General features: G+C 41.6%; 1 protein-coding gene and 1 non-coding gene across 3 annotated transcripts in view; both read right to left on the reverse strand.

The window, feature by feature from the left end:
- Window positions 1-3,993: 3,993 nt before the first annotated feature.
- trnas-aga (transfer RNA serine (anticodon AGA)) lies at window positions 3,994-4,075 on the reverse strand. The gene has a single exon. It is a non-coding gene; the product is annotated as a tRNA-Ser (tRNA).
- Window positions 4,076-4,773: 698 nt separating this feature from the next.
- The window catches only part of tmeff2a (transmembrane protein with EGF-like and two follistatin-like domains 2a), a 106,547-nt gene continuing 95,193 nt past the window's right edge, over window positions 4,774-16,127 (reverse strand). Inside the window, exons 6-10 of one of the 2 annotated variants that reach the window (XM_071487076.1) lie at window positions 15,633-15,781; window positions 13,633-13,692; window positions 12,860-12,974; window positions 7,354-7,512; window positions 4,774-5,622 (exon numbers count right to left, since the gene is read on the reverse strand). In XM_071487076.1, coding sequence (XP_071343177.1) covers window positions 5,526-5,622; window positions 7,354-7,512; window positions 12,860-12,974; window positions 13,633-13,692; window positions 15,633-15,781 — 580 coding nt within the window. In that variant the 3' untranslated portion in view covers window positions 4,774-5,525. Of the gene's footprint in view, window positions 5,623-7,353; window positions 7,513-12,859; window positions 12,978-13,632; window positions 13,693-15,632; window positions 15,782-16,127 lie in introns of both variants that reach the window. The other variant, XM_071487003.1, reaches the window with a different exon arrangement.

The raw sequence follows: 16,127 nt of genomic DNA on the forward strand, positions 1-16,127 counted from the left end.
GCCTCCTGACGTCAACTTTGTTGCTCTTTAAACTACGTCACCACATTTTGCTCATGTTATAATTACTAACAACAAGACGTAACTATGGGTGATAGTAGCCTGCTGCACAAACATGGTGCATGGGTTTGTTTGTCAAAGTAATTTGTGACTTGGAGGAAATGAGGTGTGTACAGTATGAGGCATGTTAGAGTTTTCTAAACATTATAATATGTCCAGAAAATCAGATTATAGGTGCACAGTGTTAAAGTGTAGCACTTTAGAACTAATCATCCACCTACTTCCTCATATTTCATCATTAGTTTTGCCTGGTTAAGTGGTAGCTGCAAGACACACAGCAAACAGCTTTCCTGATCAATGTTTAAATGGGACCCCTAATGGTCGTGATAACCACCAACAGTTTCACACAGGTGGTCATACCTATGATGAAACGATGGATGGCCGGCAGTGTTTGATTTGTATTTTGTTGCTCAGACTGGATGTCTGGTTGCACAGTGGGAAAGAAGGAAGCAATGGTTCCCTTTTGTCATGAAATCAAAGAGGGGAAAGTGGCATGCTGGGGCCAAAACAGATGGTAGTGGATCTTTAAATGACCCTTTTCCACAGACCAGCGTGCGTTAGACACACGCTCACTTAAAGGTGTCCTTGTACGTCGGTAGAGAAGTGTTTTTTTTTTCAAATCAATAGGCCAATCCTTCACTGCCAAAAGAGTTGAGGTGCAGTTTGCTGATTGTAAAATCAATGCGAGGGCTCTCCTCGCCGTTCAGCCTGATGTTTTCCCAAAGTGTGGATCCCCGGAAGACAGCCAAGTGCCTCCCAGCCAAATTATGTTTTTCAATTTAGCTGTTATTCCATTCACCACTGGTAGACTGCCTACTTCACACCATCCTGGGATCTCTTGGGAGGATATTTTTAATATTCAGTGGAATGTGCATTACCTACAAGCCAGCGTGTTCAAACATGCTGTCTGAAATAGTTAGGAGCCAGATAAGAAGTTATGCATTTCGAATGCAAGTATCAGATTCCAATGCTTAGTACCTATCTGTTATGCTCAGTAGGTGTTGGATGGGGAATGTGAATATGGGGAATTATTTCTGTGTGCATTTGTTGTTGTGTGTCGAAAACAGAATGAGCTTTTGGACGTATATGTCCTTTAATGTGTCTGCCTCAAATATACCTAAGATCATCTGACTGATGGTAGGACTCATTAATTTTTTCTGTGTTATTTCACTTATACATTATACGCACAGTAAAAATTCACAACACATTTAGTTCTGTAAAAGGCTCCTCCATGCATCATTGGCACTAAGGAAGGGCAAAGTAGGCAAATACATTAGGCCTCTTAACAGCTGCAGATCCATAATGATGTTCAGATAATAATACATCAGACTCATATACACCCTGCCATAAATTACAATATGCTTTCAAAGTGCCTCTTTTATCAGTCACTGTGCCACAACCTGCGCACAAACTGATTAATACTGGAATAATCATGAGGTGAGCCTCTGCGACTGCTGAGCACCACACACTTGTGTGCTGACTTTCCGGTGTTTAAGCCTTGAGGTAGTGCATAATTCAACACTTTGCCAGGTCTATGAAGCAGTGAGACATTTTTTTTGAGAATGTGATGTAACCACAACTCCAGTGGCAAACACAATATCACAGCAACAGCACATTAGCTGACTAACCTCTGTTGTTAGCATTAGGATGGATTTTGCTGTATTGTTTTCACACCATGCCATTTTTTAATATGATTTTTTATCCTCTCCACACTTTGTTCACAATTTTCCTCATAAAAGACAGAAGATAATGTTGTATTTCCACAGCAGGACAAAAGCATTCATCTATCTGTGCAGCTTTCTTTTTCTTATTCTTTATTTTATTTTAGCATATTTATACGCAGAAGTCACCATACTGTTACCCACTCGTTCTGGTTAAACAACCCTGAAAGTAAACAGATTTGCTTTCGTACTTTTGTGGAAGAGAAGAGGAGGTGACTCCTCTGTCTTCCCACCGACCCGCGGACCTCATACGTGAGGCCTGCAGCGGAGTAAAATGGCCACACTGTTGGCAGCAGTTTCAATCGAATCTAAAAAGACTAACTTCAAATTTCATCAACGGGAGCGTACTGTCCCAATTAACACTGGTAAAGATTGTTCCTCATTACCAGCCACCTCTTGCAAGCTGTTAGCGGGAAACACTTTGTGCTCAGTCAACCTGCACTTGACTCTGTTTAAAATTATCATTATGCAAATCCAAGTAATAGTGGCAAGTGGCACACTGACAGATGGCAGAAACATCCCATCACATGTTGTCTGTGCGTGACTCATGTCTGGAAAGAAGGCCTTTTTTTTTGGGAAGACTACAGCCTGGTTGACTGTATATGATGTTGCCTACCTTTAAATGGCCTACCTGTGTATGTCACAACCTTTACACGCCGTCAGGGGGCGGGAACTTTTCTTGTAGTAAAAGCAAAATCCACTCGATAGCATTCACCACATTCTTCCAGCTCAGATGAGAGCAGATACTCACAGACTTTCACAGAGGTTTCCTTCCTGCTCCTCCCTGGCCTTGGGCCCACTGAATTTGAGCGGGAGAGGACAGGAAACTGACAGGATTACGCTGACTGGGTCTGCTGGGTTCTGTGCAGACACACAGATGTGTATACAAATAGATGTGTGCCCAGGGGTCGAACTGCAAGGGCTTCCAGCTTCTTAGTTTTTAATTTGGGGGAGGGTTAGGGGAGGGAGTTGAAGGTGAAAGTATGGACTGTAGGACTAGACAGTCTTCATTGGGGGGGTTTCATTTTAAACAGCCTCACAGACTCTTCCTAATGGGTTTAATGAGGCCGTTGCCGCAGGTGACATGAGAGGCTCTTTGCTATTTCAGGTATTTCAGATTTATTACACAAAAGCATATAAACACTTGTATTTCTGTATAACCGGTGTCAGTTTGTGTTAAACTTGGTCAGGTCATTTTGAAGTCAATAATTGCTGGAAGTCAATAAAAGACGAGGGATCTGGCCCTCAGACAAACACATACCTGTTTGACTACAGGTCCATTAAAAACAGGCTGGGAACGTTTGCCAGAGTGACCCATGATTGACTCTGAGCAGAGAACTTCACATATCAACTATGATCTCCTCCCTTATTAGAATAATCTTGTAGTGTTTCTAATAACAGTGTAACTTTGATGCTTTCAAAAGCATGAAATCTTGAGGAATACTGTTGGTATTCTTTGCTTTGTAGCTGCTTAAACCTATATAATGGAGCCTAGATAATACCTAAACTAATTCTGTGAATAAATGTGTCTTCATGCAGACAGCAATATAATATTGTAAAATGACTCTATTCCAAGTTGAAGGCCTATATTAAAAAAGTTAGCCAAAGTAACAGTATATAATATGTTTAAATACATATCAAGGCAATGTAATTATATAAAGTAAAAGTATTAATTACTTTAACATGAAATTTAAATACTCAAGTAAAGTATGACATGCTTAAAAAGTACCAAACGACAATACTTGAGTAAATTATTCTTTTATTTGTTACTTAGCACCAACGTAACCCAAAGCTTTTGTTCTGGGCCTCATTTTATTTCATCTTTAAGAGTGTGTTTCAGAAAAAATAAAATTGGTGATAAGTTTGTTTGTTTTTTCGCACAGTAGTAGAAGCTGTGAGAGGGCTGTTATCCTCTGTGCAGATGGTCCACAGATTCACCTCACACATCCTGAACGAAGCTTTAATTAAGGCTCACGTCACAAAAAACAAACAAAAAACAAACAAACAAACAAACAAACAAACAAAACACATTTTTTTTGACTGGTGAGCACTGGCGGGGAGAATAAATGACATTATATTATTTTCATTGCTGTTACACAGGCACGTATGTGTGTGCATGAGTTTGAGAGTTCAGCTGTTCATTCATCATGTTGTGTATTTTCTCCTTTTGTGTTGAATTAAATGTAGTTTTAGGTCAAACATGAAAACGGAGCGACGTTGTCGGCAGGATTCGAACCTGCGCGGGGAGACCCCAATGGATTTCTAGTCCATCGCCTTAACCACTCGGCCACGACAACTGCTGCCCAGACTCGTTTATATATATTTCAGAAAATAATAATCTCAATCTATCATGAACGACTGCGTCCAGACGGAATGAAATCATGCCGAATCTGCCGTTTGTTCTGTTCTCTGTGAAACCACTGGTTCCGTCAGGAGGTGGTGATTATAGCACCACCTTGTGGCGGTAAACACATGTTGACTCCTGCTCACTTGAGCTAGTGTCTTTACACTTGGTTCAAAATACAGGCTACGACAGCGAGAAATGAAAGATAATGTCTAAGGAAAGCAAGAATAAAACATGGATGTCCAGCAGAATGGAGGGAAATCTACACAACAAGTATTTTACTTACCTGCTGCTTTCAGCCTAAAGGCACATTTCAAATTAATACATTGGTGAAGTTACTTAAGTAAAGGTAAAAACACTTCATTGTAAACACACTTACTATTATTATATCAAAAAGTATTAGTTTTATTAGTAAAATGTAATGTGTAAAAGTTCTCAATGCAGAAAAATGACTGCTGTGAGTGTCATTACATATTATATCATAATATATTATTAGATTATCAATAAATCAGTCAATACTTTGTTTATTGTTAAGCTCCATAGAAATTCAGGGAAGTAGGCTCCATCCTACAGTTTTTGTGATATTAAATTCTATATATCTTAGAGAACAACATGGATCTGATAATAATGAACAGAGGCGGACACAGCATGTTACATTTCGTGATATAAATTATTTATTTACATTTACAGAAAAATGACCCCATCAAGACAACGTAGTAATAACTATTGGAAATAGAACCCAAGATACAGTAGCTGACGTCATCGTCACAACCGAACAGAGAGCTCTATAATAACATTGTGCCCTCTGTCAAAGGTCTCCTAAAACACAAGGTGCAAGGCATCACGTGTAGCCCCGAAACCCGCCCCACCCCCCCTCCCAGACCGAACAATACACACTTCATTTAAAGCCCCGTTACCCTGCTTTGCACTACCCCGATTTGCTTTAACCCCTCATCTACAAACAACAGACATTGGCTACCCCGCCTCTACCAAAGCTCACACATCTAATACACACTCACACACACACACACACACTCACATTCAGTATCCTCAACGCCCTCAAACGCCTCATGGTTCAGTTTTTTCAGAAAAACCCTTGGTCGAAGTAACAAGGTGCAGGGAGACACGTCTGTAACTTGGGGTGGGGGGGAGGGGGAAGTCAGCGAGGGTGGCGACTGATGAGAACATTACCCCACGAGTGAGTCTCTTTACTGACTGGTGTTCCAGCACTGTCTTTGCTATGCCACCGTCCTCTCTGGGCATTCTTGAAGTTCATACTGAGAGAGAGGGCGAGGAGTGAGGGGAAGCAGATCCTAAATTGTCGGGGTTGGCCTACAAGGGGGAACATCAAACGCCGTAGCTCTCCGTAAAGTGGAGGGGGACACTGTCCAGCGTGTCGGGGCTCAGATAAGTCGAGTGGAGGCGCGCATGGTGTTCTCTGAACTGAAGTGGACATTGTTCTGCTTCTGCCGGTTGATCCTGTTGGTCCGTGGGCACTTCCTGTACAAACAGAAGAAGAAGAAGATACGTAGCAGTGGTTATCTCTGCTGCTGCACGAGTCTGCAGCTGTGAAAACTCATTCTGAGGTCATTCTGGTGTTTTATAGAGCCCAATTAAGTTGTTCTGAAATCATTTCTTAGAGGTTAAACCTGGCAATCATAAATATTTTTATCCCAACAACACTCCAACAACAATGAAGCTAAAAAAAAAAAAATTCACAGCTCCTGATAAAGCTCCTAGTTGTGAGCTTACAGTAACAACTGAAGGCGACGCAGATGAGTGAATCAGTATTTTTATTTTTAACTCCTCCTCTCTCATTTGGATATCTGCAGCTGGACAGTGAGAGGACACTTAAGTGAGACGCTGTAACTGTAAAAGCAGGGGGACGAAAACAGGAATTTAGACAGGTCCACCCTTTTCTTCATGCAACCAGCTGCTTTAAAAGTTACTGGGCCGTTTAAAATAATGGAACAGTATATTTCATCTTTTTATTTATTTGAAAGATTTACAGTTGTATGCAACTGGGAACCCCTTAACATTTTACAACCCCTGCACCAAACAGACATTAAACAATAACCTTTTTTTGAATGTACTGAGTTTTAGGGTTAACCCTAACCTCTGTGTACTGTTGCAAAAGTTGGGGCACCCTTCTACTAGTAAAACTCTCAGAACTTCATTAATTAAATAGGCCTTAACTGGTTCCTTGGGACCTGTAAAGCAGTTCAAGAAATGTCATTAGGATTTATCAGCTGACGATAAATTCTTCTGATTAGTTTGTAGACAGTGATGAAGATATCGAATGCTGTGGCAATAACAAGGTATCTCGCAGTGAAACCCTTTGGAGTGGACCTTTTCCAAGACGTGACAGAATGTCATACACGAGAGGCAAAGCATAGAGATGACCTTTTCCGCTCCCACCTGTTTGTCCTTAAAGCGAATGGCAAGTCTTTATAATAAGGGGAAATCACATAAAACTCCAGCAACATTAATAAAACGCATGAAACAAAGCTCAGTCGGTCAGACAGAGATAGGACACTGAGGTGAGTCAGTCACTAGGCTCATTCCTTCGTTTACATATTCATTTATTCAGCGGTAACAAGTGAGAGTCATGTGGTGTATTGTGGACTTTTATAAGGCTGAGTGCATAATATAATTTTCTTTTCCCTTCTTTATCTTCTCTGCTTGCCCTCTCATCCTGCACCTTTTCCAACTCTCTCATTTTGTCCCTCCTCCTCCTCCTCCTCCTCCTCCGCCTTCCCTCCTTTACTCAGAGGAGCAGTTTTGTCTCGGCCAAAACACTTAAAATCTTTTATTAAAAGCCATAAATTGCTTAGGTCAGCTGGAGGGAGACAAGGTGCAGAATATAAGTATGTATGTCTGTACGCGCGCGTGTGTGTGCGTGTGTGTGTGTGTGTGTGTGGTTTTTACTGTGAATACAAAAGACTTGCCTTCCTACATGGTTATCTCCATGTGTCTGTGCTTATACGCACACATGGCATGTTAACGTGTGTGTGTGTGTGTGTACGTGTGTGTGACCAGAGGGAATATGACAGTACTTTCTCTCTAGGCAAGGTGACCTTTCAGTTGTTTCCTCCAGACTTAGGAGCTCCACAGCCCCCCCATGTGACTCCCAAACACACACAACGCTGGAAATACTGCTCCCAGGCTCATTAGAAAGCTGTGTTTGAGTGTGTGTGTGTATGTGTGTGTCTGAGTTAGGGCATGACTCACCTGGTAATGCAGAGCACCACCACACAGATGATGACCACCTGGAGTGCTCCAATGATAGAGGCGATGAGGACGTAGTGCAGTTTGCCAGAGCCTGGCACCACATAGAGCACGTTGTACTCTTTGATGTCACACTGGGTGCCCCTAAACCCCGAGTGACAGCTGCGATCACACACACACACACACACACACACACACACACACACACACACACACACACACACACATACACACACACACACACGTGTACACACACATACACATGAGAGAGAGAGAAGAAAAAGTGAGAGAAAATAAGTCATTTCTTTGCACTGGGAGACAGGTTAATTATTTTCATGTGTCTAATTGAAATGTCAGTACCTGCTTGATAGAGACATTGTGGTGGAACAATGCATTTGTGTGACAGTGTGGTGACTGTGCTTTTTCTTTGCTGTTACTGTTGAGATGAACATGACTGATGGGGCTTGCAGCCGGCAACTGCAGCGGGGAGAGACAGTGCGAGTGTGTTCGCAGTAAGCAGCTTGATGTGCATAATGTTGCCTTCACTGTGGGCCTTTGTCCACGCTTAAGCTAGAATTATAGTTACATGTTAGGGGGATGCTGCATAGCTAATGTGTCGATGCTTGTTAGAGCTTCTATCTCTCTCTACATGTATGTGTTTTTTTGATTATAAAGCAGGTCTAGGTTCTACATTAATACTGTGAAAGTATCAAAGTGCTCAGTCCACAGAGAAATGCACATACAGCCTGTATTCAGAAACTGAGCTCAGAAATGAGGAGGCTCAGAGCCTCTCCTCTGATTGGCTCACTGACCTGTTGTTACTAGAGCTCCAGAGAGAAGCCTGAGAGGGGAGATGTGAGACTGTTGGTACTTAAATAAAAAAATATGAGACCTTTAATACATTTATTTTAAAGGTAGGGGACGATGCAACAAACTGCAAACACAACACTGACATAGAGAGGAGATGTAAAATTAAACTGAGATGGTTTTTGGTATGTAAAACAACAAATAAATCTAACGGCAATTAAAAAAAAAACAAAAACAAAAGCAACCCTAGAAAAGTGTAAATATGTAACCTTTAATCATTTAATTGTGGTGCTACAGAGATGCCCCATAGAGACCGCAAGAGCTGCGATTGGTCAGCTTTAGCTGATGGTGTGTCTCCGACAAGACTCTGGGACCTGAACCGTGAAGGATATCCACCTCAGTCTGCCTCTCTCCGGGTTACCTGGCTTCACTGAGCCGGGACAGTGGTGACCCTGAATTACCAGTGTCATGAAGCTGGGTTACAACTTGTTCTGTTACCTGTGGGTTTTGCAGTGCAGCTCTGAGGACAAATTATATCACATATTATGAATATGCGATGCACTAAATTTTAAAGTGGCGTGAGGCTGTTTCTGCAGAGAGAACAGGAGAGAGGAGAGGAAAAGTATTTCACGCCTGATGAAATCTAACTGATGAAATGTATTACTAATCATGGGGAATGTTGAATATTGTGTGGATTATTTTTTCGAACAAAAGCCGACACACAGTGTACTTTTTATTTCTAGTCATCATGACAAAGTCGCCTTAGGCTTTCCTGAGCTGCAGTGATGGAATAAGAGTGTTAAAGCATTGACACTGTCAGGAATCCAGTTGGGAATGAAAGAATATGAAATCTTTAATGTCGTAAACTCTGAGTTAGAAGCTCTGTTTTAAAAACCAGAGTGGAAATGGAAAACCTGAAACAGACTCTGCTGATGTGCACAGATACTGCTCTTTATCACTAACCACCTCATCAACCGAGAACACTCAGCTCTTATGTCACTGGTCGAGCTGCTTTTGATATCACCCTTTAACGTTAACCTGCTCAGTGCAGGCTAGTCGCGCAGCACAGGTTCCCATGGTGATTTATCCTGGTTAAACATTCGCCAGCTCTGTGATACGGCAAAACTGGAGTTACCATCAGATCACAGTCTCGAACCATGAGCACTTGTCTTAGTGCACACAGCCTTTGTTTTCCTGCACAGCGATCACCTCATTTATTCAGAGAATTCACAAAGTAAACATCAGCTACTTAGAATTATAACTGTCTCCTGTTTTAACACAAGTAATTAAGTCATAAATAAGAAAATAAAAATTACAACAAGAAAATAATAACAAGAGATTTACCTAAAAGAGGCTTATTAGTGTTGCATTCCACTCCCCTACCTGATATTACATTAACTGCTTTTAATGTTAGCGTCAGTATCTGGTGTTTTCAGATTTAGCCAGCTTAGTTTGAGAGAGCCACATATACACACACACACACATACACACACATACACGCACCACACACACACACACACACACACACACACACACACACACACACACACACACACACACACACACACGTACACGTACACGTACATGCATGTGTAGAGAGAGAGAGAGAGAGAGAGAGAGAGAGAGATACTAATGGATGATCTTTGTCCTCAGAGACAAGCTAAAATGGTCCCCCTTTTAATCTCTCTCTCTCTCTCTCTCTCTCTCTCTCTACCTGCTCTTCCTGTCTCTGGGGAGGTTGTTACCCACCAACACCTGCATATTCTTGTATGGTACCAGGAAGCACACACACACACACACACACACACACACACTGTAAAAACACAGTCCCCTTCACGTTCTCTGTCCCTTCGACCTGACAGTGTGTGAGATGAACGGTGCAGCCTTGTTGTGTTTGGGGTTTGTGCCCCACACACATGCACACACACGTGTACACACAGACATGGACCACTCCCACAAAGAAAAGACCACTGTGTTTGGACGCAGCCTCCAATTCCTACAAGCAGCAGGGGGCAGCAGAGACCTTTCCCACTCCCTCTCTGCTCAGCAATGCTCTGTATGCAGGAGGACTGCCTGTCTGGGCGAGCTGGGACGAGCGAGGTTAGAGAGAAAGGAGAAAGATAGAGGGGGAGCGAGAGATACCAGGACCCCCTGGCTGCTACACTATCAGGCTGTAAAAGATGGCAGACCTGAGGAGCACACATGTACATTCACTGTGTGTGTGTCTGTGTGGGCGGTGGGTTTTCATACCATTCCTCACTGTGCCTGTATGTGAATTTGTGTCTGTGCTGCCTGTGTCTGAGTGAAGATTGGGTGCTTATGTGAATGTGAATCTACACTGTGTCTCCAGATACTGTCATTTGCACCTGTGTGAATGATGTTCAGCAAATGTGGTCGTGTGTGTCTAAATGTGTGTGTTTGTTTGAATGTGCTCGTTTTTGCCGTTTTGTGTGTTTCTATACTTGCTTCTGTAAAGGAGAGTTCTGGTTTATTACAGCGTGGATCATCATTTTCTTGGTTTAGCCACTGTTTTGGTTGCTGTGGGTAACAACCATCTTAATATAAATGATGACCAAACCTACCTAAAAGTAAAATCCAAGTTGCTGTGAACTGTCATTATGCTTTAGGTGGAAGGTTTAGAGTTGGGAGTAGGTGTATGTCAAGGTTTCAGGTAAAATAAGGAATGTAGTGGCCACATTAAACCTGCATTAAAGGTCCCATATTTGTACAAAGTGAGATTTCCATATCTTCTTTTGATTATAAAGCAGGTCTAGGTTCTACATTAATATTGTGAAAGTATCAAAGTGCTCAGTCCACAGAGAAGTTCTCACAGCCTGTATTCAGAAACTGAGCCTTAAAACGAGCCGTCAGGACTTATAGCTTTGTGATGTCACAACAACTCTGTCATGACCCAAGCCCCGCCCACCTGGACCCACCTTCCAGCTTTGTGGGATTTGATTTGTCTGAGAGATTACTTGAAATCTGTTTCATTTTTATTAGATCACTCAGGAAATGAAGGGAGCCAATCAGAAGAGAGGGTCTGAGCCTCTCCTCTGATTGGCTCACCCACCTGTTGTTACTCGCGCTCCAGAGAGAAGCCTTGGAGAGGAGATATAAAACTACACTGAGACTTTTTGGTACTATAACAATCAGAAATATATCTTCTTCTGTGATATCAAATCTTAAAGTGAAAAAATGATGGGACCTTTATCACATTTTTTTTTAAGTAGGGGACAATGCGACAAACTGTAAACAACCCTGACATACTATGACCTTTCAAAGTTGATAAGTCTAATGTGACAGCAGTTGCTTATTGCGCATCCGGCAGACATGGAGTAACATTAGCTTTTATTTAAAGTCATGTCTCTGGCCACATGAAAAACATAAACTCTATGTGGGTTTGTTTCTACAAACATCCATTTCACATTACACATAGTAATTTCTTCTATTAATAACATCAAAATATCAGTTCGAGCAGCTTTAAGGTTAGTGTTCGGGCTTTGGTCCTTAATTAGTGATGGGCACAAAACACTATTGTTAACAACAGAACTACTGATGATGATCAACTGCAAATAAATACAGTTTTTAGAGTTACATTTTTCTTTTTTGCTGCTGTAAAAAAAATACTAAATTATTTCCAGGACCTCGCTGACCCACTCGAGGCGTCAGCTGAGCAGTATAGTGGCGTGTTTACAAGCAAGTATTATCATTGGCAGACAGATGACGATGTTCCAGCGGGTGGGTTATGAAAATGAAATCTAACTTGCAAAACAAGATCATAATGTCTGGTGGAATAACAACTAACATCTACATAAAACAGGGAGAAATCTAACATGGGAATAATTTGAAGCAGTGAAGCAAATATGACTGGTCAACAGCCCGGCCCACGACTACAGCAGGAGGGATCTCAAACACTTACCCTTCTGAGCGCAATGGTTTGTATTAATGCAATGCAAACAAGCCTAATTTAAAAAAGCTCCAGCACTTACCTAGCAATAGCTAAACTTTACAACTGATTATCCACTATACTGCAGTACTGCATACTGGGGAGGGAGACAGTGAGAGAGCATCATTAAATCTGTGGTGCAAAGAAAGAACCAGTCTGAGTCCTCTTGCTTAATGCAGGGTTTGTTTATACCCATACACCAGTCAGAGTTACACTGTAAAAACACTCCAGCCAATATTAGCTAAGATAAATATAGTTTTATTGATTGCTACATTAGAATCCGTGCACTGTTGCCCGTAATAGACAATATAAATGTAGACTTATTGATTGCTGGCTATTTACAAACCGTTCATCTCATTATGGGTTTATAATCAATAAACACAGTGTGTTATGATGAGATTATATCATATATTTAGGAAACAGTGCTTGGTTACCTCACTTTTTAGAGGAAGTTTAAGGCCCCGTCTTTAAATGTTGTGACGTTGACTGTCAAACACGGGGTGTTCTGGTGGCCTGGTGGTTAAGATGCACAACATATACTTTGAGTGCAGTGTGTCCAGTTTGACTCTGGCTTAGGAGCCTTTGCTGCCCTTTGTCATTCTCCCTCTCTCTCCCCTCATTTCCAGTCACCTGACTACAGTCCAGCTTCAAATAAAAGGCAAAAATACCCACCAAAATACTTCTCCCTACCCATCACTGATTCTCCAATAAATAATAATACTTTATATGTGCGTGTGCGTGTGTGTGTGTGTGTACCTGCAGGAGGGCTGGGCCAGGATACTGGGGAACTGACACTCTCCGTGGACGCAGTAGTTCTTGTAGTGGTCTGGACAGGGGATGTACAGCCTGTTCCTCGGGTCCTCTTTTTCCTCTACTGCGTAAACACACACACAAACACACACACACACACACACAAAATCCATAAATACTGAATGCACATATGCTTGCGGTCGCCTGTGCACATACATTAGTGCATTGTACAAGAAAGACACAGACTTTAATGAGCAAGGAAGAGATGCATTATTAAACTGCTTTATGGTTGGTCTCACAGCACTTGGTCAAGGTTAAAGAAAGATTGTGGTTTGGTTTAATGAAGAAAAAGTTCACAGTGACTTCAGACACAATGTGTTCATTTAAATTTAAAGGGGCTATTTGGATGTTTTCTCTGCCGCCGAACATAGTTTCTTGCTGGGAGCAGGTGGTGCTGATTGTCACTTGACAAGAGCTTCACCCAACGTTGTGTTTACAAAAGAGGTTATAATACGCCCTATAAGCAGCGCTACGTCTTAGCATGCTAACCTCAGTAGGATGTATGTAGCAATAGCAAAACAAATATCTCCTTTCACCAAAACTAACCTAGTGACTCCGCTGCCTTTGTCTGTAGCACCTCATTCATTCATTCATTCAAAAAGTGTGTCAACTCTGAACATAGTCCAGATGAATACAGAATGTATTTGCTGTTGTGATTCAGTTGTATAAGAAAGAGGGGACAGGGTTGCAGCACATGCCACTGTTACACGTCCACTGACCTGTGAGGTCAGTTCGTGCAAAGTGTCCATCTTCGCCTTTGTTTCCAGTTATGATGTCACCTGGAAAAGGACAAAGACACATTAAAACTGATCCCAGGTCAGTACAGCCTCTCCATCAGGAGTTACACGTACAAATGGACGCCAGGGACAGTTGAATGTAAATTATCATCCCAACAAAGGGCTGATGTGGTGTGTGCACCTGTCTAGTTAATGCATATAAATGGGAACCATTCTCTTCAAAAGTCAGAGACCATCTCCTCTAATGTATTATACTGAACAAAGGGTAGAATGAAGCAGAGACAGGGAGAAAAAAACTGGAGGGAATAATGTATTTTTGCGCACCTTATTGAGGTTACATTGAATTTCCTTTTTCAAAATGGCTAGACAAAACCTCCGTCCAATCATAATCAGTTCATTGCAATTGATTTTTTTTTTCAGTGGTCACTGAATTTATTCCCTCAAACTGATGGTGTGAAAGTATTTCCTGGATTTATGATGCAAGAAAATGGAATGAAATGTGTCTGGGACTTTTTTTATTTTTTATTTCTCTTTCTCTGTTATTTGCTTGTGAAACACCAGATGGCCCAATAAAGGCAAAGAAACAAAGGAGCATTTTAATGAGGTCAGAAGCTGGAGTCTAGTATGAGTGACATTTACTTAACAAACAAAAAAATAAATTCATTTCCTAACTTCTCAGAGGTGAGATGCTGCAAACTAAACAGACTACAGCAAGAAACAAAAATGTTCCTCTTTATTACTCTAGCTCCACACGTCAGTGACAACTTGAGACCTTAATGATGCAGCACCTGAGTTTTGGTGCATCTGCTTAGGTGTGTACCTGCTGTGGCCAAAAAATAAAAATAAAAATAAAAATAAAAAATCATAGCAAGGTTGCCAGTGCTTGAACGACAGTAGGAGGCTGAACTATTAACAGAAAAAGGAAAAATTTAATGTTAAATTATTTCCCTAATAATATGACACATGGGGATATATTACAAACCAGCAATCTAAATGTCAAGGTGTCACTTTGACTCCTGGTTAACGTGGGATTTCTCCCTCCTGCAGTTTCATAACAGAAGTTCGTGACATTTGTTTCTCTCTCTGCCTGAAACTGAAGGTGTGGAAGCCTGATCGAATCGATCAGGGTGGTCTGACCCAAGGGGTGCAACATGGGGGAATACAGATTTCTATTTGTGTTCCAAGAGCTGGTTAGCCCTGATTGCTTTACTCTCCATTACTTCTGAAAGCTTTCATCTCGGTGCTCACATCTCGATCAATTGTCCTGTTTGTCCCGTGTGGATGCAGAGCCAATCAAACGCTTTCAAATGTACCTATACAGAATCCTTAAACCGTGACTGTGGCTGAGCCTCTGCCTCTCTCTCCACCTGACGACAGTGTCGGTTTGATCTTACAGCAAAGAATGAATCAAAACAAGGAGAAATGAAGACGTTGGTGGATCAACCCTCGAATAAAATGAAAATGATATAAAATAAAAAAACATATTCATAGCAAGAATTCTTATGTGCCTTTGTCTTCTCCCACACGGATTAGCAATATGATTCAGTTTAGGGATTTAACCACACAGATTAATAAAACAACTTTATCCCTGGAACCATTACAAACAAATACTGCATTCAAATAACAGATACTACACTAAAAAAGGGGGATTATCATTCAGTAAAATTATCAAAACACGTAAGAGTGAAGGCTATGTGGGGTTTTGAGGATTATCTATTGCGTGCTGTTCCAAAATATGATTGAGTGAAGCTATCTTTAATTATGAAATGTGGTCTGAACTGCAGCTGGAGGCAGATACAGAATCACGCTGTCTGCATTTAGCTCTGCAAGCTGCCTCATTTGCCCCCACGGCCTCACTTCAACTTGAAGCGAACACCTGTTCAGGCAGACAGACTGACAGCCCCCGCTGTGTGTGTGAAGGTGTTGTTGTGTCTTTTAGAGTCAGCGCATGCATGCATGTGTGTCTGTCATGAGTGTCTGACCTTGGCAGTGGCCCAGGTACTTGACCTCGATGCGCTCCTGTTTCTGACAGGACGCCTCCTTCACCTGACAGGGGTTGTCATAGGAGCGACCGTCTGAGGCGCACACCGGGTTGAAGCTGATGTGGGAGCAGTCGATGTTGCACACACACCTACAAAAGAAGAAGAAATCATAATAGGGTAGTAAACTTCCTAATATTTTATTCATTGTTGATGTCAAGATCTAAAATAAATCAGATCTGAAATATAAACGAAAACCAGAGCATCTTTATTCCAGAGAGACGTGTGTGTGTGTGTGTGTGTGAGTTTGACTGCGAGAGACACACAACCGAATTCATTCAGGGATTAAAAATGAGACAGAAAAAAAACAACAAAAAAAAAAACACTGTGCAGCTTGCACTCAGTCAGGATGCTGGACCATGCAAAGTAATCCTGTTCAAACTGGGTTTTGGCACATTCATTTTGACACAATAGCAAACGGATTTAACGTTGCAAAAA

The sequence above is a fragment of the Trachinotus anak genome, unplaced genomic scaffold, assembly GCF_046630095.1.
Source record: "Trachinotus anak isolate AG129_WGS33_773 ecotype Australia unplaced genomic scaffold, CSIRO_AGI_Tana_v1 ptg000001l, whole genome shotgun sequence".
Taxonomy (NCBI): Eukaryota; Metazoa; Chordata; class Actinopteri; order Carangiformes; family Carangidae; genus Trachinotus; species Trachinotus anak.